Here is a 23,511-nt window from a genome sequence, read left to right as displayed (position 1 = left end):
CTGCGGCACCAGGGAACTCCTCCATACACTCTTGTTGAATGACTTAAGGGCAAATAGGTTTGTTCTTGGCGGTTGTCTACTTGCCTTGCTATCATTTACGCAGATGCAGAGCTACAAGTCACTGCCCTGTAGGAACCTCTGTTTCCTCCTGGAAGAACCGCGAACCCAGGAGCCAGCAGCCCAGGGAGCGCGACCACGAACCCAGAATGGGGTCTGGACAGGTGATAGGCTCAGCCAGGGCTCTCCTCGCACACAAGCTCGAAGAACTACATTTCCCAGAAGCTTTTGTTCTCGCGTGGACTACATTTCCCAGAGGGGCTCGCGACTGTCCCTGCCCCGCCCCTCCCGGACCTACGTGAGGTGTCGGGCGTTTGCCGCTGGCGTGAGCTGATTACCAGCCAGAGGGCAGTCCAGGCGGCACCGCGGGGAGTCCCCAGCGGAAGCTGCTGTCCGGCCGTGGCAGTTCCGGAGCCTCCAGCCTGCGGCCCGCGGAACCCCCGAGGCCTGGGCGAGGTGAGCGGCGGGGGGTAGGCAGGATGCGGGAGGGAGGACCAGGCTTCGGGAGGATGCGTCGCCGGGGCATGGGGCACAGGCCCAAGAGACGCGAGCCGGGCCTTTGTGGGCGCCGGCGGGCCGAGAGCCGGGCACCCCTGGCTCTGTCCGCCTGCCGCCCCCAGCCGTGCCACAGACGTGCCCCTGAACGAGACAGCTCGGGCACTTCGTCCCCATTGGCTGGACCCAGCCACCCACCTGCTTCTTCCCGACCAGTTCCCAGCGCGCTACCTGCCCAGCGCCTGCCGGCATTTGAATTTGTTTCGGGCCGGCAGTGAACGTGAGAAAATTATTTCCTCCCTTTACCATCACCCCTGCACTCCCGAGTGACAGGCTTGTTTTGCGCGAGAAGTGAGTCGCCGGCTTCCCCCAGTAGCAGAGCCAGGACTGGAACCCAGGTCTTTGGTTTTCTGTGCCCTTTCCTCAAGACAGCAGCCCCCTCCCCGCCATAGGAGAGCCCTTTCCGAAGCAGCTTTCTCTAGAAATCTGGAAATTGTTTCCTTGACAGGAGGGGGAGGAATTGGGTGGGAAGGCTTGAGGTGGAGAAAAGTTGGCACATGCACGCAGGGAGGTTAGAGCAGGTGCTCTGGAGCCCGCGGTGCTTGGAATCCTGGTGCCACCCTCCCTGGCTGTGTGGACTGGGGCAAGTTGCTCCCACTCTGCCCTCAGTTTCCTGATCTATAAAATGGGGTGCTGACAGTGCCAACTGTGCTGTGGGACTCGATGATGTATTGGTAGGTAGTGCCTGGTACGCGGTGAGGCTCAGGGAGTTGCTGCTACTGCTGATGGAGTCCTAGGACCTTTTCCTCTGAGCCAGGGAAAGAGATGGGCCTGGACCAGGATGACCCAGCCCTTCTCTCTGGTCCTGTCTACTCCTAGCTCCTGACTTCCTTCCTGAGGGCACATGGCATCATTCTCAGGTGGTGTAAAGGTATCAGAGCTGCTGATTCTGAGGGGTGGAAAGCAGAAGGGGCTTCCTCCTGGCTCCCTTTTTCTTCTCTCAGATCTGGCTTCTGGAGACTTCTCCCATCCTAAGGGGAAACTGCCCAGAAAGAGGACATGGCTACTGAACAGAGGGAAGCAAGGTCTCAGGTGAGTTCATTGCCATCTCAGGTCTTAGAGACAGATTGGTTTTTTTGGGTTTTTTACCCTTAAACTGAAGTTTTCTCCCCAATACAGTCTTCGCCAGGATTTGGAGCCCATGTCCTTCTCCATTTGAAGAGTTGGTCCACCCTGGTGGATGGTGGATTGCATAGGGAATGCTTGCCTCCAACCCCCCAATCCATGTCCTGTGTTTCTCTTTTTTTTTTCTAATTGACACTCTTTTATTCATTAATCTCAATTCACTGTATGATTACTGAATTGATAGGTAAGATGCCACATGTCTTATACCATTTGGGGTCAGAACAAACAAACATGCGCACTTGGCAGAGTTCCTTTCTGGCCTGCCTCCTTTGCTCACTCATGTCCCCCTCCCTACCCTTGGCCGGAATGCTTTTCTTTTTCTTTCCACCCCTGAGAAATCCTCATGATACCTTCGCCAGGCTTTTCTCAGTCCATAGTTTTTAGTTTTTTCTCCCTCTTAACTTTCTGGATCATGTGCCTTGCTTCTGTCACTCTCTTGAAAACTGATCTTGACCTGCCATTTTCATCTTTATGTTGTGAGAATGAGCGTGGGACCCCATCCAGGTGAGCCACTGTGTGAACAAAGGATAGCCATGTTGATGGGGACATAGATGGAGAGGTCTCTTGACTCCAAGAGCAGAGAGAAGACTCCTCAGGAAGCAGCAGTGAGAGTTTCATGGGGTATTGGTAGTGGAGAGGCAGTGTATACGGTAATTACTCAGTGGGGCTTTTGAGCCAGATGGCCGAGTTTGTGCCCATCTCCTCTGTTGCTGTTAATGGGTCTTGAGCAAATAACTCCACCTCTCTGTGCCTCAGTTTCTTCACCTGTAAAATGAATACAACAACCGGGCCTACATCATAGGGTAAATGAGAGGATCCTGGGAGTCAGTGCATGGAAAGCGTTCGGATCAGGGCCGGGCACATAGTAGATGTTCAATATATGGTGGTTGTGGTAGCTAAACGATATTATTCTAGTTCATGATGTCTATCTATCTACTGTTGGTAGATAGAAATGACTGTATAGTGTCCTTCCTTTACTCATCCTCATCTAACAATAATAGTTAACGTTGCTGGGGAATATCCTGAGGGCTTTACCTTTGTTCTCACTCTCATAGCGAAGCAGAAGTTATTACCCCCATTTTACACTTGAAACTGAGGCTCAATGAAGTCAGGTAACCTGAAATCAAACCCAGGTATGTCTGGCCTCTAAGTTCATGTTAGTTATCATCCAGCCTTTCCTCTGGTACATCTTTCAGAACACAGGGCAGGCCTGGCCCCCAAATTACCAGAGTTCTCTGCAATGTGATGTTGTGTATCTTTTGGACCCATGAAATGTGGTAGTGGTTGATCTTCTGAGACTGTGGCTAGGACCTGCCTCTGCATATTTGGGCTACTTTTTTCTAAGCCTTTCCCATTCCATTCCAACAGAGCCAGGCTTCTCTCTTACCCAGAATCTTCTCCATCCCTGCTTGTGAGTCCTATGTGACATTTCTCCCTAACCTCACCTGCTGCCGATACATCAGTACTATGTGGACTTGTGTGTAAAACTCAGTGACAGGACGTTTAAGACCAGAGAGAGAATATACCCACCAAGTGCTGGGTTAAAAGAAAACTTCAATTATTGTCTTGTCTCTACCATTGATAAAGTATGTGACCTGGTGTCTTAACTGCCCTGGACCTTGTGTTTCTCATCTCTAAAATGAGGATTGACTAGGAAATGGTATATGGTCCTGTCCAGCGACACTTTTCTTGTTCAAATTGTTTCATGTGTTTTTCTTGTCTGCCAGTTGGATTGTAAATTCTTTTGAGGGCAAAGATCATTTCTTGTATTCCCCGCCGTGTGCCAATAAATTATCTTATTATACATGCACTGCATGTTAATGTTAAAAATTTCAGAGAATAAAAAAGAAAGTAAAATCACTCTTACCCCAACATCTTGAGATAATCATGGTCATACCTTTGGTATGCAGCCCTCAGAATAATTTTCTATGCACCTTTACTTATTTATTATTTATTTATGTACAGGTGTACATATGTATATATGTATTTTTTTATTTTATCATTTTAACTTTTTATTTTGATAAAATATACATAAGATTAAATTTACCACTTTAACCATTTTTGAGTATATTGGCATTAAGTACGTTCACAGCGTTGTGCTACCATCACTACTCTTTATCTCCATTGTATGGATTATCATTTATTTCTTAACCCTATGAGATAGGCGTTGAGAGGCAGTTCCTTGGATTGGAATTCTACGTCTACCACTGACCAGCTGTGATATTGTGATTTATAATATGAAATATATATTTGGTCTTTGTCCCTGTTCCTGGCACATAACTTCCAAAACCCTTGTGATTTCCCAAGTGGTTAGTAATATATGATTTTTATCCCTGAAATTACTTCAGAGCAATGAAGGCAAAATGGGTGTGTTTTGTATCCACACCAGAGTTTATGTTGATGAGGTGACTTTTGTACCCCACCTAAGGATGCGGGCTAATTGCCAGGGGAACCTACCTTGATTAAAGTGTTGGAATTTTCAGTCCTGCCCCCCGATACCCCCTCTTATCCATCTGCCGCCACCCTAGGAGATGAAAGTTCAGTCAGTCTCCAATGGTCAGTGATTTAATCAATCATGCCTGTGTAATGAACCTCCATAGAAACCCAAAAGGGTTCAGAGTTCTTCCAGGTTGGTGAACATGTAGAGAGTCGGGGAGAATGGTGAATCCCGAGAGAGCATGGAAGCCGTGCACCCCTTCCCTGTGCCTCTCTTTCATCTGCCAGTTCCTATATCTTCTTTTATAATAAACCAGTAATCTAGTAAGTAAATGTTTTCCTGAGTTCTGTGAGCCACTCTGGCAGATTAATCAAACCTGAGGAGAGGGTTGTAGAAACCTCCAATTTATAGCCAGTCAGTCAGCAATACAGGTAACAACCTGGACTTGTGATTGACATTGAAACGGGGCCAGTCTTGTGGGAATCTAACACTATCTTCAGGTGTCAGAATTGAGTTTAATTGTAGGACACCCAGCTCGTGTCCCACAATTGCTTGGTGTGTGGAAAACCCCCCACATCTGGTGTCAGAAGTGAAGTAGTGTTGTATTAAGAGTAGAGGAGGGGCTTCCCTGGTGGCGCAGTGGTTGAGAGTCTGCCTGCCAGTGCAGGGGACACGGGTTCAAGCCCTGGTCTGGGAAGATCCCACATGCCGCGGAGCAACTAGGCCCGTGAGCCACAACTACTGAGCCTGCGCGTCTGGAGCCTGTGCTCCGCAACAAGAGAGGCCACGATAATGAGAGGCCCGCGCACCGCGATGAAGAGTGGACCCCACTTGCCACAACTAGAGAAAGCCCTCACACAGAAACGAAGACCCAACACAGCCAAAAATAAATTAATTAATTAATTAAAAAAAAAAAAAAAAAGAGTAGAGGAGACATGCAGGAGGAGTGAGTTTTTCCTTCATACCAGCTGTGTGACTTGGATAAATTTCTCTTTGTTTTCTCTTGTGTAAAATGGACACAATAATTGTACCTTCTTCATAGGGTTGTTGTGAAGATAAAATAAAGATATACACTAAAGGTTAATATAAAGCTCTAAGAATAGTACTTAGCCTGAAAAAAGCATTCAATAAATCATAGCTATTTTAATTTCCATTATTACTGTCCTCAAGCTTTAGGGAGCACAGAGTGCCTTAAGTTATTTAAACTAGTCTCCCTTGGTGATTATTTAGGTTGTTTCCATTTCTTTGCTGTTACTAACACCATGATAAATGTCCTTGCATGTGCATTTTTGTTCACTGTTCATTATCAAACAAATATAGTAATTGGAGAGTTAAAGAGTATGCACATTTTAAAGCTTGTAATGTATGTTATCAAATTGCCAACAGGAAGATTATTCTAATTAACACTTCCACTAATGGCCTTAATACCTCCACACATTTCTTTTTTTTTTTTAATTTTTTTTATAGCTACTTTATTTATTTATTTATTTATTTTTGGCTGTGTTGGGTCTTCGGTTCGTGCGAGGGCCTTCTCTAGTTGCGGCAAGCGGGGGCCACTCTTCATCGCGGTGCGGGGACCGCTCTTCATCGCAGTGCGCGGGCCTTTCACTATCGTGGCCCCTCCCGTTGCGGGGCACAGGCTCCAGACGCGCAAGCTCAGTAGTTGTGGCTCACGGGCCCAGCTGCTCCGTGGCATGTGGGATCTTCCCAGACCAGGGCTCGAACCTGTGTTCCCTGCATTAGCAGGCAGATTCTCAACCACTGCGCCACCAGGGAAGCCCCCACACATTTCTTGTAGCAGTTAACTCGGGGCCTGGTTCATACTTCATGCTACTCAATATATATTTGTCATTGGTCAATTGTTCATTAAACAAATGACCTGGAACCTTCAGAACCTAGAATAATATAGAAGCATTTCATGGTAGCCCGTCTACTCCCCACTGCCACCTTCTTCACCCTGTGTGATGGGTGGTCCTGGGTGAGCTGGGATGCTTGTCTCTACAGGTGTCAGTGACGTTCGAAGATGTGGCTGTGCTCTTTACGCGGGATGAGTGGAGAAAGCTGGCTCCTTCTCAGAGAAACTTGTACCAAGATGTGATGCTGGAGAACTATAGTAACCTTGTCTCATTGGGTAAGGAAATTTCCCCTGTAGATACAGAATTCAGAAATTGGGATACCTCAGCATCTGATTTCCTGGATAAAAGCCCTGGGTCATTAAAAACTTTAGCTGAGTTTTGCCTTAGCACTATACAAACTGGATCTCCCTAAATAAACCTGAAAACCTTTTTCTCCCTCGTAGGTATGGAATTGCCCCATGGATGGGACAATCTACAGGGCTGCACATTAGAAATTCCCTCACTGCAGGCAACATTTTCCCACTATGATTGAACTATGATGTGTTTGCTCATCTCCTAACAGATAGCATCCCTCAACCTTCTTCTTTGACCCAACACTGGCTTTTTTCAATTCTCTTTTACAGGGGTCAGCAAACTTTTCCTGTAAAGGGCCAGGGAGTAAATATTTTCAGCTTTGTGGGCCACATATAGTCTCTGTAACATATTCCTTTTCTTTTTTTTTCAACCATTCTTTGCTCAAGGGCCATGCATAAACAGACAGTGGCCTAGTTTGGCCTATGACCCATAGTTTGCTGACTGCTGCCATCTTTCAAAGGGAGTCAGATAGTGTTTTCTCATTTTAAACAAGCCACTTGGTACATAATCCTTTCCACAGATGCCTGTTACAAATATTAATTTAGTCTGTACATTTAACATACATTTAACAGTGTATACATATTCCCTCTTGTATAGAAAACTATTAGCACCCTGTTAATCAAGGCTGCATGTTTATCATACTTCACTAACATACAACTAAATGTTACATTGCCCCTTGCCTTTACCCTAACACACCCCTCACATTGTGGGGGCACAACTTGAGCATCCCACAGAAGTTCTCTGTATCATCCTTTGAGTTTTCCACTCAGATCTCAGATACCTCTTTGTGTCAAGGCAAAATCAAGTCTTTTTTTTCTTTTTTTTTCTTCTTTTTGGTCTATGAGCAGGACTCCCATTTTCCAAACCAAAGGTGATCTCCCTGTTGCAGCAAGGAGAAGATCCCTGGAAGGTAGAGAAAGAAAGCCCTGGAGGCTCCTCTCTAGGTGAGTGGGTGGGGAATCTCTGCAGGCAGCAGTCTGGTAAATGAGTGCATGTGCAACTCGGAGATGTTGGTCAGGGAAATTTCTGCAGGTTCTCAGTCCTCAAGAAGTTGTGGAGAAGGGACGCTAAGGCCCCGAGTCACAAGCTTCCTCTTCTTCTCTGATAATTACTGCACAGGTGAATCTCTCAGGATCTTTTTTCTTGTTGTTTCTTTGTTCCTGTTGTTTCAGAGGAGGGCTACATTGTAATGCATTCATTCAGCAAACTTAGTGCATTTAAGGAACTGCAGATAATTCATTCAGACTGAAGCTCAGGGTATATGGGAAAAGAAAGAGATGAGGAAGGAAATGAGATTAGAAAGCCAGATGGGAGCCACACTATGAAGTGCTTTGGTACAGTTCTTAGGGATGGGAACTGTCCATGGATGACTGGAAATAATTCAAGAGTTTCAAGCAGAAGAGTTGTATGGTTGTTGATATTTTAGAAAAAATAGTCTGAGTCTGAGATACTTTAAACGTCCTTCAGTAAAGGCTAAAGAAGCTGAGGTGGGTCCCTACACTGGCACACAGCACCACAGTCAGAAAGCAGCAGCACTGGTGTGGGCGGAGCTCCAAGCTATGTGAAGGACTAAAGCAAGTTACAGTGCATGATTATGACATGTCGCCATTTATGTGTAAAGAAAATTATGTGGGTGTTTGTCTATATGCATAATATGCGTGTAAGTGCCGAGAGAAAGGTCAGGGGACACCTAAGCTGGTAACTAGTTACATTTGGATTGGGATCGAGAATGAGTATTGATGAAAGGGGACTTTAGTTACATGCAATGTTATTAAAATTTTCACAGAGAATATATTCATGAAGTCCTTCTTACGCAATTTCAATTAAATAAGAATGGTCGCTTTGGAAACACTGTTGGTCTTAGATTTGAAGTGAGGAAAAACTAGAGGTGGGAACCTTCTGGACATTATTGCATAATGTAGGCAAGACGTTACCTGGAGGAAGGCATGTGCAGTAAGTTCAGGAAAGAGGAGAGGTCCCTTCATTAAGGGTATAGGACAGGTTCAGTGTGGGATGGGTTTCATTTGAGATGTGAGTGAAATATGGGTAGAGGTCGCCAGTGGACAGCTGTAGAAGGTAAACAGGGTCAGAACTCAACAGGGAGGTCAGGGAGCCATCAGTGCAAAGGTGGCATTTGAAGCCTTGAGCTGAGAAGATGAGGGAACGGAGGAGAGGACAGAGTCCCAGGAAACCTCAGTGTTTATGAGGTGGGTTAAGAAGGAAGAATCTGTGGCTGAGCCTGAGAAGAAGTCACCAGAGGAGAAAAATGGCAGATTCGGCTGTCATGGAAGTTGAGGACTGAGAGCTGTTGAACTGGGGAGGCCAGGGCTCTGGGGGAGCCAGGTTCTAACCCTCGCCCACTGCTTTCCTGTCCCGTGATAAACAGCAGTGCAACCTTGGACAGAAGGACACAGGTCCTGCCCTGGCGGAGCTCAGTGGAGGGGAAGGCTAAGCGCACACAGGGCTGTGGAATGACAGACTCTGGTGAGGACCTCTGGGGAAGAGCTGCAGGTTCTGTGAGAACGTGGAACAGGAGGGATGCTGTGGGCAAGGCTTCCCGAGGAAGGGCCGGATCCCACGTTGTGAGAAGCGTTCAGGCGCAGGAGGAGCATGTCCGAGAGTCCAGACAAAGGAAGCCGGTGTGTGGAGACGGGAGCAGGGAGAGGGGGGGCAGGGACCTGAGAGCCAGGCACAGCCTCTGAGGAGTTGAAGTACCCTGGCCACGGGCCCAGGTTTATATTCTGCAAGGATCAGCCTGCAACCAATGTGGAGCCACCTGGCATAGACGTGGTAGGACTTGTCTGAGGTTGCTGTCGGGTCCAGACGAGTCAGTGATGACCCCTCACAATGCAGGCCCAGCAGAAGGGCTGTGGGACAGGCTGTCTCAATCCCTAAAGCCCCCACACCTTTAGTAGAGCTCATTCTTCCCTGTATAAGGTGAGATCTTTTGAGGTGGGAACCACACTTATCTCTCCTTATATCTTTTGTCACTTGGGAGAAATATTCTAATTTTGTGGGAACTGCTAGATACCACCACAAAGTAAACAGAGAACGCAGGCAGCAGGGAACCAGTGGAGAGTTTAGGAGGGGCGTCAGGTGTGGACTGAGTCTGGCGTGGAAGATCAAAGGAAGAGACGGAAGAATTGTTCCCTTTCCATTCGCCTCGGGAGCCTCTGATCCATGAGGAGTCCCCCTTCCTGAGTGCAGTGTTGGATTAAACTGAATAGAAAGTATGACTGGAGTCGAAAGCTGTCCAGAGAGACCCTGAAGACACCTAGTGGTGATGTCAAGTCCTCAGGTTTGGGAAGCTGTCCCTGAAGGAAAACTCTGAGTGGGTGTCTGCAGGAAGTAAGGACATCAGAACCAACCGGTGTGCGCGTTTCTCTTGATGGGATGAACCTGCTCTCTTTGGTCAAAGGTGACAGTCAGATGGAGCGTCCTGGGAGTGCTGGCCTGTGGTTGTGTCTCTCCTGCACCCCTAGTGAGTCTCCCATCTGCCTGGCCTAAAGTGCCCTCAGAACAGTTTCCCTTCCAAGGGGAGCTCACTTCCCTTTGAGCTCAGGTGAAGGACCTGGATGTTCTTGGAAGCACCTTGATCATTAACTCTAGACCAGAACCAAAAACCGACCCTTTGAACAGCCAGTGACGGAAGAGCTTATGCTTCCAGGGTAGGACTCCTAGAACCTCTAATTGCCTCCAAATGTGCTTTAAAAATATTATTTTCACGTCAAAACTACTCACAAGTAGGAAAAACAAGACAAAAAGGGAAAACAAACTGTCATCCCTGGATCTGTATGTTTCATGTTGAGAGATGGGAGGAAATGGCTCAAAGGGTACACGTCTCATCTGAGTCTCTTACTTAAGAAATGAGTCCAAAGTCTAATCACTATTCTGGAATATTATGTATATAAGATATATATATATATATATAAAATAATAATGTGATTAAATCAACTTGAATGTCTCATGAGTTTGGTTTACACCTAACATGAAAATATTCTTTTATTCAAAAATTTAAAAATCCAGGGATTATCTAGGTAAACAGTTACCTCCAATGAAAATGTGTTTTTCTTTCTTTGTCTTTTTCTCTTCCTTTGTTATATTTATGCAAGAATTCAGGGCAGACTGAACCTGGAAGGGTGGTCAGCTGAGGGGTTGCTTGTGGGCTGCCTTCCACTCACTGAGATTTGCTGGGGCTGCATCTGCACAGAGAGTAGGGGTCTTTTTCTAATTTGCAGAAAGGTGCTGTTGGGGTTATAGCAGCAGCCTAATGAAATAACATGCAGTGATTTTAAAGAGTGAATTTCTTACAAGATGAAAGTTGAGCCCAAATGCTCTGTAGCCCTGTTTACTATGTTTGATTCAGTCTTGTTCTCATCCCCTGCGCTCCTCTCCTGCCACCAACATCTACTGTCCTTGTAGCTGCCAGAATGGTCTATTTAAAAGATAGATCAGGTCATCTCACTCCTATGCTCAAAACCTCTAGTGGCTTCTATCACATAGAACACAATCCAAAGCCCCCAACGTGGCCCTCAGAGGCCTTTGTGGTCTGGCCCCAGCTACCTCTTCGCTTTCACCTCCTTCCTCTCTGCCTTTCATTGGAGAACTCTAATCACCCTGGCCTCCTTGTAGTTCATCAGGAAGGCCAAGCAGGCTCCCACCTCAGGGCCTCTGCACTTGCTTTTTCCTCTCCTGGACCATTCTTCTTCCTGACGGCCAGGAGCCCACTTGACTCACTTCCTCACACTATACAGGTTTCTGCTCAGATGGCACTTTGTCAATTAGACACAGCTCATCCTTTGTCCTTTGTCCTCCACATTCTTTATCCCCTCATCATGCTTCATTTTCTCTCAGAGTACTTATTACTGCAAAATAGTACATATTTATTTATTATCAGCTCTTCCTCTGGATTGTAAGTTCCCTCATGCTGGGTTGTCTGTTTCATTTGTTCCCATGTCCCCAGTACCTAAAATAGTGCCTGGTCAGAGTCAGCTTCCAGTTAGTGAATGTATGAATGACTTGGTTAGGTAGTGGTGATGGAGACAGAAAAAAGGGAACCAGTTTCAGGTTCAGAGATATTTGGCAGATAAAAGCAACAGGACTTGGAGATGGTTTAGATATGGAAGATAGAGGAGATGGAGTTGTCAAGGATGCGTGCTTGGTTTGTGGCTTGTTCTGGGATGGACAGTGATATCATTCACTGAGATAGTGGTGCTAGGAGATCAGATTGGGGGATGGTATAAATATGGTTTTGGATGAATTAAATTAAGTTGTCTTTGGTTGACCAAGTTATTCACGTGGAGATGTCAAATAGCCTGTTTGATTTGGAGTTCCACCCCTCATAATATACCCTGGGCATTAAATGTAAATTTGGGAGACCCTGTCACTGAAGATAATTGAAACAGTGGTTGAGTTTGAGTTAGCCTGTGGAGTGGATTCAGAGTACAGCAAGAGCAAGAAAGAGCCTAGGACTCAATCTTGAGGAACTCTGGCATTTCATGGCTAGGCAGAGAGAAATGAACCCTTAGGGAAGACAAGGGTAAGGTGTACTATAGAAGGAAACTCAGGAGTCTAGTGTCATTGAAGTCAAGTCTCATAAAGGATGGTATCAGTAGAGCTAGGGAAAAGTAGATGAACTTGAGACATATTTAGATGGCAGAATAAACAAGTCTTGGTAATTGATTAGCGGAAGGAGAGGTGTGAAGGATGCCTTTTAAAGTTTTGATTCAGAACTGGTGCCAATTACAGAGACAAAAAGGTTATACAGGTTGGGGGGAGGAAATAATCATAAGTTCAGTTGAGCTGTCTTTGAGACATGTAAGTTGCTGTTTTGAGCACGGTGTTGTATAATTAGGTATGGAGAGTAGAGAAGTCTTGCCTAGAGTATGTTTATAGATGAAGCTGGCCTGTGGAAAGGGTACAGAGTGAAAAGAATCAGGAGCCTAGGACTCAACGCTATGGAACTCCAAGGATTAAAGATCAGGTAGAGGAAAATGAGCGCACAAAGGAGATTGAAAAGCCGCAAAGGAGATTGAAGCTGGTGGAACATGAGAAGAATTTGGAGGCAAGTTCAGGGTCACTGTAGCTTGGGTAGTGAGCATCTGAAGGAAAATGAGGCATCACTATCAGATGCTGCTGAGAGGTAAGTTAGGTGGGGACTGAAGAGAGCATCTTGCCTTTGTCACATGAAGGCCATGGTTGCCTTAGAGAGAGTAGTGGTAAGGACAGAAGCCAGAATGGAGCCCATGAGGGGTGAGTGAGCAGGAGGAGATGAATACGTGTGGGATACGACAAGGTGAGATGTGACAAGGAGGCAGTAGCTGGAGAGCTCTTCTATGCAAATATAAACAAATATTTCTTTTTTTTCCTTTGTCCACTCAAATTATATTATACAGCACACATTATTCTGCCCCTTTCACTTGATATATATTGAAACTCTTTCCATGTCAGTACATAAAGAGCTTCCTCATTCTAAGGAGGCTGGCTCTCTTGGCTGGCAGAAGAGGTGATTTTGGTTGTATGTGGCTTTGGATAACTTTAGCCCAGTGGGTCCAGTTTGGGCTAGAATTTTATAAATGCTATGATTTCTAATTAGCAATATGGATATTGGTTTAAAGCTGTACCTTTATCATGTACCCATATGATGTCCTGGTATATTACAGTTAGAGTTAATCCAACTGTCCATCAAAGGAATCTGGTTGAATAAGGTGAGGGACATTCTCACAGTGGAATTCTCACTGTAAAAAGGAATGAGGAAGAACTCTGTAAATTCCACTGTGGGGTGATATTACTAAGTAGGGGAAAGTGCAGAACAGAACAGTGAGAGTAGGACTTTTATCAAAGAAAGGAGGAGATACCAAAAAAGAAAAAGTGTATAGTTGCTTATATTAAAAAAAAAAAATAGAGAAGCCAAAAAAAAAAAAAAAGGATAAAACAGATCTATAAAAATGGTTACCTATAAGGTGAAGGAAGAAAAAGGAAAAGGATTGAGAGAACAAGGATAGAATGTAGAATTTTTTTAAGGTACCTTGTTTTTATAATGTTGACTTTGGAACCATAAAAATGTTTTATAAATTATAAAACAAGATTAAATAAAAATGAAACAGTGTTCCATAAATATTGAAAGCAAAATGAAACAAATGACCCTAATTGTGTTTCAGATTGTTGGCTTAGTCACATAGAGAAAAATTATCTCAAATGCTTTTAAATCATAGCAGCTTGAATAAAGATCCTTAGTGATTTATATAAATATTATGATTTATAACAAGAAATATATATTTGGTACAGAGCTCCTAAAACCCTGGGAATTCCTAGATGATGAGAGCCACAAAGGTGTCTTTGTTATGTTAATGAGGTTTCGTTTGGACCCTACCTTAGGATGGGGCCTGGTTGCCAGGACCAATCATGTGATTAGAGGGTTGAAACTTAGTACCACCCCTTGACCTCCAAGGAGGGGAGGGGGACTGGAGGTTGAATTAGTTGCCAGTGGCCAATGATTTAATCAATCATGTCTGTGTAATGAAGCCTCCATAAAAACCCAAAAGGACAGATTCACAAAGCTTCTGGGTTGGTGAATATGTGGAGATCTGGGGAGAGTGGTGTCCTTAGAGAGGGCTTAGAAGTTCCATGCCCTTTCCCCATACATTGCCCTGTGCATCTCTTCCATCTGGCTGTTCCCAAGTTATATCCTCGTATAATTAACTGGTGATCTAGTAAGCAAAATGTTTCTCTGAGTTCCATGAGCCACTGTAGCAAATTAACCAAACCTAAGAAGGGGGTCTTGGGAACCTCTGATTTATAGCCAGTTGGTCAGAAGTACAGATGATAACCTGGGCTTGTGACTGGTGTCTGAGGGAGGCAGGGGGCAGTCTTGTAGGACTGAACCCTTGACCTGTGGGATATGATTCTATCTCCAGGTAGATAATGTCAGAGTTGAATTGTAGGACACCCAGTTGGTATCCAAGAATTGCTTATTATTGATGTGGAAACCACCCCCCCCCACCACCACATTGGAATTGGGTGAAGAACATGTAATTAATTCCTTACAGGCAAAAATAACTTCAAACAATAATGTTGATTTTGGTGGGTATAATATGTGGTTATGTTTACAAGTAGAGTTCTTATCTTTGAGAAATGTGTTCTGAAATATTATTGATGAAATGATATAATATGGAATTAGCATACTTTAGCATATGCTAATGAAAGAGACGTAAGGGAGTTGTATTAATTTTCTCAGCCTGCTCCGACAAAATGCCACAAACTGTGTGGCTTTAAACAACAGAAATTTATTGTCTCACAGTTTTGCGGGACCATGCTCCCTCTGAAACTCCAGGTAGGATCCTTCCTTGCCTCTCCCTACCTTCTGGAGGTGGCCAGTGGTCCTTGTTCCTTGGCTTGCAGCTGCATCACTCCAGTCTCTGCTTCTCTTGTCACTTGGTGTTCCCCTGGGGTATCTTGACATGGTCTTTCTGTGCTTGCCTGTGTCCAAATTTCCCTTTTATAAAGACACCAGTCATATTAGGACCTACCCTAATCACCTCATCTCAACTTGATTGAATCTGCGAAGTTACTATTACCAAATAAGGTCATATTCTGAGTTATTGGAAATTAGGACTTCAACATATCTTTTTTGGGTGATGCAATTCAACCCATAATAAGGTAATAGATGAAACAGCGTTAGTGATTGTTGATGCTGGCTTGGCAATTCATTGTACAATTCACTACTTTTGTACATGCTGAACATTTTCCATAATAAAAAGCTTTAAAAATCAGAATTACCAACAACAGGGCTTCCCTGGTGGCGCAGTGGTTGAGAATCTGCCTGCTAATGCAGGGAACACGGGTTCGAGCCCTGGTCTGGGAGGATCCCACATGCCGCGGAGCAGCTGGGCCCGTGAGCCACAACTACTGAGCCTGCGCGTCTGGAGCCTGTGCCCCACAACGGGAGGGGCCGCTATAGTGAAAGGCCCGCGCACCGCGATGAAGAGCGGTCCCCGCACCGTGATGAAGAGTGGCCCCCACTTGCCGCAACTAGAGAAGGCCCTCGCACGAACCGAAGACCCAACACAACCAAAAATAAATAATAAATTAATAAATAAAGTAGCTATAAAATTAAAAAAAAAAAAAAAAAAAAAAAAAGAATTACCAACAACAGAATTTCTAAAACAGCATTTCTCTTTTTCACCAACACAGGCATTCTGGAATACATTTACAGATGTGTAGTTCTGCCCCCATCGTGGTGTTGTGTGTAATTCTCAGCATATAGCTCCCTCAATTCTCTGACTCTAGAAAACCTTATGAGACTGCAAATGCATGTGACATTTTTATAGGAATAATTTTGAATCTGACCACCTGTAGGATAAGGTGGGAAAGATATAGGTCTGGAAAGTTGCCTTGGGTTCAAAGATTTTGATGCTGCCTTTAGCCCTCACACTATCCCTCCATCTAATCTATGGCTAATCCTTTAAAATCTCATTTTAGACATTTCTTCCCCCAAATTCTGGCCACCACTTGTATGCCTTCCCAGCTTTGGAATTTTTTGTAAGCTCACATTTTCATCCATTTCTGTCTTGTGTTTTTGTTGTATAAATTATCACACTTCTCCTTTTTTGTCTCTAATGCCAAACTGGGAACTCCTTAAAGAAGTTAACTGTTTCTTTTCATTACCAGATCTGGAATGTCTTGTGGATCACATGCCTGGGATAGAGCCTGACATATTGTAGGTGCTTTTAAAGTATTTGATGAATGAATTCAATAAGGAGCAATCAATGCTTTTTGAAATAATAAGAGGAGTTCTATATAGTAAGAAGGTTAAATTCGGTGGGAAGTAATACTAGAAAGGTGAGAAACGGGTCAAAGGATCAAATTGAAGGTCAATAGCAATAGTCACTATTGAGTAAGGAGATCCTGAACTTGGATGTATTAATGATGGTTGTTAGAGACATCTTAGTGAAGAGATTCAAGGGAATTTGATGACTGACTAGACTTGGAATGCAGGGGAGAGAAGATTCTGAGATGAAACTAAGAATTCATGGCAAAGGAGCTGAAGAAGTTATGATATAATTCAGAACTCAGAAACACAAAAAAGAGTTTGAAAGGAATGCACTGGATTCGGATTTGGACAAGCTGAATTTGAAGAAAAAGACTCAAATGAAGAGTCTAGCAGGGAGCTGGAAATACCTCTGTAAAGTGTTTTGAGGGTCAGGATAGTCATTCAGATAGGAGGTGTGGGAGTGGATGAAATCATCTAGGGAGAGAAGGTTGAAGAGAGACTCACAGAGTTTCATAAGCACCAAGGGAGGAGAATCTAGACCTAATGACAGGAACTAGTCAGGGTGGTGGTCATTGGCAAGATCACCTGGTCTCTAAACTTCTGACCGAAGTCATAACCTTGTTCATGAGTTAGCTCAGGCCCAGGCTTGATTCTGGGAGAGAGCAAAAGTTGAACTGCACTTCAGGAGACATATCTTAGACCTACAGAAAACTTTAAGCAGACCATAAAGAACAGTTAGGATGTCCATAATCCAGGACTCATGTCCCCTTCATTGGGAAACATGACTGTTTTATTAGTCCCATTCTGGACTAAGGCATTGGCACTTGAAGTAGTGTTGAGGTGAGTTTCCCAGTATTGGTATGGACCCTTGTAGCTGTAATTACTTCAATTAAAAAATAAGAACTCCCCATGTCCTATTTCTCTATTCTCCTTTAAACAAAACTTTTCAAAAGCATTTCTATACTTGATGTCTCCATGTTCTCACCTCCCATTGTTTCTTCTGTGCACTCCAGTGGGGCTTTCTTCCTTACTATTCCATGAAAAGCAGTTATTAAATCCCAGGCAGTCTCCATCTTGGCACAATCAGGGTTAAGTTTTTAATTCTTAAATTGTTTAACAAAGTTGATCATTGCCTCCTCCCTGGAGTACTTTCTTCCTTTGGCTTCTGGACCACCATACTCTTCTGCTTTTCTTTTCTTGCCTCTAGTATTACAGTGCCTAAGTGATTTTTTCAGTTCTTCAGCTTTTTTTTTTTTTTTTTTTGGCTGCATTGGGTCTTCGTTGCTGCGCGCGGGCTTTCTCTTAGTTGCGGCAAGCGGGGATTGTTCTTCGTTGCGGTGTGCGAGCTTCTCATTGTGGTGGCTTCCCTTGTCGTGGAGCACGGGCTCCAGGTGCGCAGGCTCAGCAGTTGTGGATCACGGGCTCCAGAGCGCAGGCTCAGTAGTTCTGGCACACGGGCTTAGTTGCACCGCGGCATGTGGGATCTTCCTGGACCAGGACTCAAACCCATGTCCCCTGCATTGGCAGGCGGATTCTTAACCACTGCATCACCAGGGAAGCCCAGTTCTTCAGCTTTAAATAAAACTTACCTACTGATGACTCCTAAACACCTGACTGTAGCTCTAACCTTTTCCAAAATAATCTAAAAATATCTCCAAAATAATACATAAAACTGAATGTTTCAGTATCTTCTTCAATGTCTCTTAAGGCATCTCAGCCATAACCAACATATCTGAAACAGAATAACCCCTGAGACTTGCCCTTTTCCTAGTCTTCTCCTTCTCAGTAGCTTGTGCCAGCATTCATTGTTTTCAGGCTGGAAACCTAGGAGTGCTCCCTAACTCTTTTATTCCCTCTCAGCACCCCACATACAGTCCACCAGCAATTCCAGTTCTGTTAGTATGTGATAAGGATGTAGTCACCATATTACCTCTACCCCGTTTCTCACCTACTTGACTACAGGAGCCTCCTAATCTTCCCTGCTCCCTGCTTCCACTTGTGCCCCAACAGTCTGTTCTCTACACAGTAGCCAACTTGAGTGAGCATGTAATTGCCTTGTGACTTCCCATCATACTTAGAATAAAATTCCAGAGTCCTTACATGACCTGTGAGGCCTTATATGACTTGCCTCTACCTATTCCTCCAATGTTATTTACCATTTTCTCTTTTGCTCGCTGCACTCTAGCCACACAGCCTCTTTGCTGTTCCTCAGAAGTCACCACACTTTCGTGTTTGCTGTTTCCTTTGCCCAGGAAGCTGTTGCTTCACACATCCATATGGTTGTTATTTGTTTACTTATTATTTGTCAGTCCATCCCTCCCTCATACACACATACACACACACGCACATACACACACACACACACACACACACACATACACATACAAAAAACCAAGGTATAAGCTCCTCAAAGACTGGAACTCTGTCTTACTCATCACATTCTTTGCATTCCCTAGAACATTACCTGGTCCATAGTAGGCACTTAATAAATATTTGTGAATGGAAAGGATGTCTCCAGCATATGCAGAGATAACGAAATAAGAAAAAAACATGTAGTGCTCCAGAAACTGCATGCAGTTCAGCATACCTGGCAAGAAACCAGAGGAGGGAAATGAGTACCGAGGTGAATGAAGGTCAGATCATGAAACACCTTGTTTACCATGTTAAGTACTCTGGACCTTACTTATATACAAATCATTGAAGATAAGTTGGAGGATCTTACAGAAGTTTGCAACATGGTAAGATGTGGATTTTAGAAAGATTACTGTGGCTACAGCGTGGAGACTGAATTGACAGCAAGATTTGAGGTGGGAAGACTAGTTAGGAGACTATGGTGGAACAGTAAAGCATGAGAAAGAGTACCATTTAGGTACCCGAGCCCAGTGCTCAGGGCTCTAGTAAAGTTGTTGGTTGTAAAACTGCAGTCTTTACATACAGACCTAAGGCAGGGTCTCTAACTTTGCCTTATAAACTACAATCCAAAATTTTGGAATCTTGCTATCTTCTTCCCAGCTCGTGTAGTAACCTAGAACCAATGACTGATGTTCACAGGGAAAGTACTCCATTTTTACCACTGCCTCCCACACTTGTGCCCAAATAATGTTACTGAAATTTGGATCACTTAAGCAAGGCTTAGATGGACAAGGAAATTAAAAGGCGTTGAACAAAAAATTAAAAACTCCTCTTTCTGTTACAACAAAGAGTAAAAATTAGAGAGCAGATAGGTTTTGTGATTGGCTAAGTGAAAAAGAGCTATTACACAAATGCACATTATGGGCTCTTCCAGAAGATGTGGTCCCTAATTTAATGAGTGATTTATTGATACTTATCTATATATGTATTTTAAAATGAGTGTTATTCTCACTTGCTCTGCTTGGCAAATATCAGTGCCTTAAAAAAAAATAGTAAAGATGGGTGCATATAAAATTAGAGACTGTGTGTAGAGTGGGGGAAAAAATCCCAAACCCTAGGGAAAGCAATTTTTAAAGTGGAAATAGAAAAAGTTACCCATGAAGGAAACTGAGAAGTTAACACTGGCAGAAGAAAAGAGAAAAGCAGAATATATTATGTTCACCAAGCAGAGAGAATCTGTATACAGGTGAGAAAGTGAATGTCAGATAGGAATCTCAAAATACAGTGAGTTGCAAAGGAGCCCTTTAAATGGTTACTCTAGCCCAGGAGAAAATGCCAAACTATATGTATACCTATTCCCCTGACAGAATTTAATATTCAATGAATTGTGTCCTTACCCAATTTTAAAATTTATTGAATTTAATTCTGTTTTTTACCACCTTATCATGTTAGCCCTTTTTACCTTTTTATGTTTATTCTTGTCTTACTGATCCTTGACTCTTTTCTATGCTGCTTGCATAGCATCTCCTGCTTGATGCATGAGCAAGGCTGCTTTCTTATCTTGCAACTTTTGGCTTCATGCCTATCTGTTGACACCTCTGTAGATTAATTCAGTAATTACTTCCTGTTTGAACTGGCTCTGAAACCCTCCCATTGCTTGTATAATGTACTGTCCTGGAAGGCAACTTCTCATACAAGTGCTTGAATCCTGTGTGTGTGTTTGTGTGTGTGTGTATGTGTGTGTGTGTGTGTGTGTGAAATTAATATATAAATAATTGAGATTATTTGACATTGTTCAAATTAGGTATATATAAGTTATTAAGGAAGATTAACAAAATAAACATTTTGTGTATAATTCAGATGCCATTAGGAAGATCTGTAGGTTAATAGGGCATGCTAATCTGCTTGCAGAGAACATTAGGGTAGAAAAAGAAAGTGAAAAATATTTAGATATAGATAAGTATAATTACATATATAGAATATATATATATATATTTTAAACACTGTGGTGAGTGCCTATAATAAGAGGAATGCACTATGGAAACTCACAGTTAAGAAAGGACTCAGAGTTAACTTTTGAACTGATTCTGAAGGATACAAAGGAATTTGGCATGAGGGAAAAGAGATGAAGACTTTCCAGATTAGGAATGATAACACAAAGAAGAAAAATGTCAGGAAGATAATTTAGGATTCTATCATGGGCTTTGGACTCTGATCCCAGGCTGCCTTTTCCAATTCATGGCTCCCCTTTGAATCCCTCTTCTCCATTTTCCATTAGCCAATTCTTCTCATCACTCTTACACTCACCCTCTTTAAATGGGTTTGTTTAATCTTTTCTCCACCCTGTTGTTCTCAACTCCTGTTGATTGTTTCTCTGTACCACTTAAATCTCCTAAGTTTTTCTTCTTACTATTTTTGGCCGGATACCAAGACCTTATTTAAATACCATCAATATTCAGTCTATACATTTAGTCTCAGTAGCCAAATGCTGTATCACATGAAACATCTCCAGTTTTTTCTTTCCCTTCCAGGATGGAAGAACAGTTATAAAACCACAAAGTCAACTCAAACGCAAGGTTCTTCATTTCAGGAGCTGATAATGAAAAGATCCAAAAGGAATGGACCCTGGGACTTCAAATCAGAAAAACCCTGCAAATATGAAGACAGATTAGAGAAGAAGCAGAAGAAGAAAGAAAGTGTTCAGATAGTTTCAGTCACTCACAAAAAAATCCTCACTATAGAAAGAAAACATAAAAATACTGAATTTGGCCAAAACTTCAGCCCAAAGTCAGTCCTTGTTAGGCAACAGGTGGTTCCCAGAGAAAAATCCCCACCAAAATGTGAAATACAAGGAAACAGCTTCAAACAGAATTCCAATTTACTTAATCAACAAAAAATCAACACAGCCGGGAAACGTTATAAATGTAGTATGTGTGAGAAAACCTTCATTAACACTTCATCCCTTCGTAAACATGAGAAAAACCATAGTGGAGAGAAGTTATTTAAATGTAAAGACTGTTCGAAAGCCTTTAACCAAAGTTCAGCTCTTATTCAACATCAAATAACTCATACTGGAGAGAAACCCTATATATGTAAAGAATGTGGGAAGGCCTTCACTCTCAGTACATCCCTTTATAAACACCTAAGAACACACACGGTGGAGAAATCCTATAGATGTAAAGAATGTGGTAAATCCTTCAGCAGAAGGTCAGGCCTTTTTATACATCAAAAAATCCATGCTGGAGAAAACCCCTATAAATATAATCCAGGTAGGAAGGCATCTAGTTGCAACACATCCCTTCCTGGATGTCAGAGAATGAATTCCAGAAAAAAGTCCTATTTATGTAATGAATGTGGCAATACCTTTAAGTCTAGTTCATCCCTTCGTTATCATCAGAGAATTCACACAGGAGAGAAACCTTTTAAATGTAGTGAATGTGGGAGAGCCTTCAGTCAGAGTGCATCTCTTATTCAACATGAAAGAATTCACACTGGAGAAAAACCTTATAGATGTAATGAATGTGGAAAAGGTTTCACTTCTATTTCACGACTTAACAGACACCGAATAATTCATACTGGTGAGAAGTTTTATAATTGTAATGAATGTGGTAAAGCCTTAAGTTCCCACTCAACACTTATTATTCATGAAAGAATTCATACTGGAGAGAAACCATGTAAATGTAAAGTGTGTGGGAAAGCCTTCAGACAAAGTTCAGCTCTCATTCAACATCAGAGAATGCATACTGGAGAAAGACCCTATAAATGTAATGAGTGTGGGAAAACATTCAGGTGTAACTCTTCCCTTAGTAATCATCAGAGAATTCACACAGGAGAGAAACCATATCGATGTGAAGAATGTGGGATATCTTTTGGCCAAAGTTCAGCTCTTATTCAACATCGAAGGATTCATACAGGAGAGAAACCCTTCAAATGTAATACATGTGGGAAAACTTTTAGACAAAGCTCATCACGTATTGCCCATCAGAGAATTCATACTGGAGAGAAACCCTATGAATGTAATACATGTGGGAAACTTTTCAATCACAGGTCATCTCTTACTAATCATTATAAAATTCACATTGAAGAGAACCCCTAGAAAGTAGGTTTGCATGTGTGAAATTCTGAAACCAAAGCTCATCAGAATACATGAAAGTGATGTAATAAATGTAATGGATATGAAAAGCTGTTCTATGATTTAGTCATCAAATAATAAATTCCAAGGATAAACCTATGTAATAGATAATGAGGAAAGTGGAAATTGTTCAATCCTATCAGACACTTTATAATAACCTAAAATGAAGAATTCCTGACTGGAGACATTGACTTTGGGCATTTGTAAAATAATTGTTTTCTCTACAGCATCGTATGCTGCATATCATATGTAATTGTTATAAACATCTGGGTGATGAGGGGAAGTGTGCACTGGATTTCCTGTTAAACTGTAAGCTGTTAATACTTTTTTTTAAGTAACTGACATTGTAATAGTATATAAAAGATGTGGTCAAAGAAATTATACATTTTTAGAGAAAAGGACCAAATAAAAGATAAAACTGAATTGTAAACTACCTCTCACTTTCTGGGGTTTGTCCTTTTCCTGACTTGACGTCAAACTTTGTGTATGGATTTCATTTAAAAATAGAAATAAAAGCCTGTTCTCTTCCTTTGTTCTAGTAATTGCTGTGTGGAAATTTTCTACCCAATTTTTAATTCTGTTCTCAGAATTATTTTTTTTGCTCTGAAGTCATTTATTATAAAATTATACATGCTATATACTGTGAGCTGTCATCTTAAGTATATTAAATGGAAAAATAAGCGATTTTCAAGTTTAAAGCTATTAAATATATATTTAATATATATTATACATATATATTTAATAACATATATTCTAAATTCACAACAGAAGGGGCTGTCAAAAGTAGTTTAATGAATCTAGCATATGTGCCAAAATATTGAAAGGTACATCAATCATTTCATGAAATAAAGAATATGTTTTTCCTACTTGG

The 23,511-nt window shown here is 42.6% G+C and overlaps 1 protein-coding gene across 5 annotated transcripts; it reads left to right on the top strand.

The window, feature by feature from the left end:
• The first annotated feature begins 353 nt into the window (after positions 1 to 353).
• ZNF354A (zinc finger protein 354A) lies at positions 354 to 23,182 on the top strand. Of its 5 annotated transcripts, none has more exons than XM_036848729.1 (5): positions 354 to 513; positions 1,557 to 1,644; positions 6,179 to 6,305; positions 7,233 to 7,328; positions 21,040 to 23,182. In XM_036848729.1, exons 2-5 carry the CDS (start codon positions 1,612 to 1,614, stop codon positions 22,602 to 22,604), a joined length of 1,821 nt encoding a protein of 606 aa, XP_036704624.1. In that variant the 5' UTR covers positions 354 to 513; positions 1,557 to 1,611; the 3' UTR covers positions 22,605 to 23,182. The 5 variants fall into 5 exon arrangements, with proteins under 5 accessions (XP_036704624.1, XP_036704626.1, XP_036704627.1 ...); XM_036848731.1 differs by having other exon boundaries at positions 387 to 513; positions 1,432 to 1,644; XM_036848732.1 differs by lacking the exon at positions 7,233 to 7,328 and having other exon boundaries at positions 387 to 513.
• The last annotated feature ends 329 nt before the right edge of the window (positions 23,183 to 23,511 follow it).

Source organism: Balaenoptera musculus, chromosome 3, assembly GCF_009873245.2.
Source record: "Balaenoptera musculus isolate JJ_BM4_2016_0621 chromosome 3, mBalMus1.pri.v3, whole genome shotgun sequence".
NCBI classification, from domain to species: Eukaryota; Metazoa; Chordata; class Mammalia; order Artiodactyla; family Balaenopteridae; genus Balaenoptera; species Balaenoptera musculus.
Note: the sequence above shows the minus strand (reverse complement) of the source record. Positions and strands in the feature narration are given on the sequence as shown.